Source organism: Falco peregrinus, chromosome 9, assembly GCF_023634155.1.
Source record: "Falco peregrinus isolate bFalPer1 chromosome 9, bFalPer1.pri, whole genome shotgun sequence".
NCBI classification, from domain to species: domain Eukaryota; kingdom Metazoa; phylum Chordata; class Aves; order Falconiformes; family Falconidae; genus Falco; species Falco peregrinus.
This window is the reverse complement of record NC_073729.1, coordinates 14,100,671-14,102,733: the sequence shown is the minus strand read 5'-3', so window position 1 is coordinate 14,102,733 and position 2,063 is coordinate 14,100,671. Positions and strand designations below refer to the sequence as shown.

General features: G+C 38.1%; 1 protein-coding gene across 1 annotated transcript; it reads left to right on the top strand.

Moving 5' to 3' along the window:
* Positions 1-536: 536 nt before the first annotated feature.
* On the top strand, positions 537-1,530 carry FSHB (follicle stimulating hormone subunit beta). The gene is made up of 2 exons (XM_005232630.1): positions 537-695; positions 1,294-1,530. The coding sequence occupies exons 1-2, from the start codon at positions 537-539 to the stop codon at positions 1,528-1,530; spliced, it is 396 nt and encodes a 131-aa protein (XP_005232687.1).
* Positions 1,531-2,063: the final 533 nt, after the last annotated feature.

Here is a 2,063-nt window from a genome sequence, read left to right as displayed (position 1 = left end):
GGTATAAGTTACACCCGATTTAGTATAAAAGGTAAGCATAGGGCTTTCTTTTCACTACAGCTATTACCAGGAAGGCAAGTAGAATACAGGTAAGTTTTCCTCAGATTCTGATCTAGAAATCTTTTTTCAAATTGAAATACTGTATATAATTAATTGCTTCTGAAACTTTGCTCTTTCTCTCCCTTGCTTCTTTTTCTTTCTCCTAAAAGGCAGGACACATTCTCTGTGCAGAAACTTAGATAAAAATATTTCATTGAAAGTGGTATGGTACTCTGCTATTATTATTCTGCAGAGACTGCTGACGTGTTATTTCAGTTGCTTAGGAAAATCAAACCCCTTTAACAATAAACATATGGATAGATCTATTTAATGGCTTTATCACATGTTCTCACTGATGTTTCTGAAAGCTTGCTATTATAGATCTACTTGAGGATAATGTGAAGACTCAGTTTCTCCCTGTTTCTATAAATATTTCTTGTTGACTATAACTATAAATGTTTCTCCAGGATAGATATATTTGTTTCTTTCTACGCAGGATGAAGACAGTTAATTGTTACGTGCTGTTATTTTGCTGGAAAGCAATTTGTTGCAATAGCTGTCAGCTGACCAATATTACTATAGCAGTGGAAAGAGAAGAATGTGAATTCTGTATCACAGTGAATGCCACGTGGTGCTCAGGATACTGCTTCACAAGGGTGAGAATCTTAGGTTTAATTTCAGGCACCAGAATTAAATACTCCAAGTAATATATGAATAAACTATTTCCCCAGTTCATAACAAACACATAGCAGAACTGAGTAACTGCTATGCTATTTGACAGCAAAGTAGATACACAGCCAATCTGAACTGCAAAGGGAAGGGTGAAAAGATGCTAGTAAAAGTCAGATCTTTAACTGGCTGCATACATTATGTTTATGTTGTATAACTAGAGCTGAAAGTATTATAGTAGGGATCTCTACCTTGTGTTCAGATCGTGGTTGCAAATGGATACAATAAAGTAGCCATAACTATGTAGACTTCTCCACCTTTCTAAATAATTTGAAGAATCAAGCAATTGACCTGCAAGATTGCCTGGTGATGGTATGACACAAATTTGCCATTTTGGTCCTCCTGAAAGGAGAAATCTAAGGATCTAGGTGGAATTGGAAGAGCCTGATCCAAATCCTTCTCCTCTCAGTGGGATTTTCCCACTGGTTTAATTAATTTTCATATCAGGTCCTTTATTTTATAAAAAAATGGCATTCTACCCCACAACAAATTTCAAAATAGGTGTTTCCTTCTTGTACTTTTCAGGATCCAGTCTATAAATATCCACCAGTATCATCCGTTCAGCAAACATGTACCTTCAAGCAGGTTGTGTATGAAACAGTGAAGATCCCTGGCTGTGGTGACCATCCCGAATCTTTTTATTCGTACCCAGTAGCTACAGAGTGCCACTGTGAGACCTGCGACACAGACACCACTGACTGCACCGTGAGGGGACTGGGGCCATCCTACTGCTCCTTCCGTCAGAATGGAAGTAATCACTGAAGGGTACTTGAGATGGCAGTTTGGCTTTAAATGTTCACTTCTAAGTAAAGGTACTGATCAGGCTTAAGTGGAAGATAATGGGCAAGGCCATCTAGAAACGGCCAAGTTTCTAAACAAAGATTTTTAAGGCCAAAATGGAGAGCTACTGACTAAATGTCTCTTCAGGCCTTCGCTACTTAACCTATCAGTTTCCTTAAATTATTTTCCTAGGTCTAGCGAATGCTGCTTCCAGTTCCTTCTGCCCTTGCCTTCTCTTATTACAATTTCATTCTTCATATTCCTGAATCTCCATTGCCTGGTTCACTTATCTTACTCTATGCTACCCTATGTTTTCAAAAAGTTCCCAGGTTCCAAGTCTTTATTACCCCTGGCTTTCCATCTCTTCTCAGAACATACTTATTTTAAAAAGCCTTGCAGCACTGGTTTTCTTACAATCAATACCTCTGCCCTCACTTTCTATTAGCTGGACTGTAGACCTCTCTCAGTGGAGATCTTGACTTTTTTTTTTGGCTAAATATTTCACATAGTCATTA

Bases quoted from the DNA above. Each gene is read 5' to 3' on its own strand.
- FSHB (XM_005232630.1), top strand. From the start codon at position 537: ATGAAGACAGTTAATTGTTACGTGCTGTTATTTTGCTGGAAAGCAATT. The intron at 696-1,293 runs GTGAGAATCTTA...TGTACTTTTCAG, and splicing joins CAGGATACTGCTTCACAAGG to GATCCAGTCTATAAATATCC.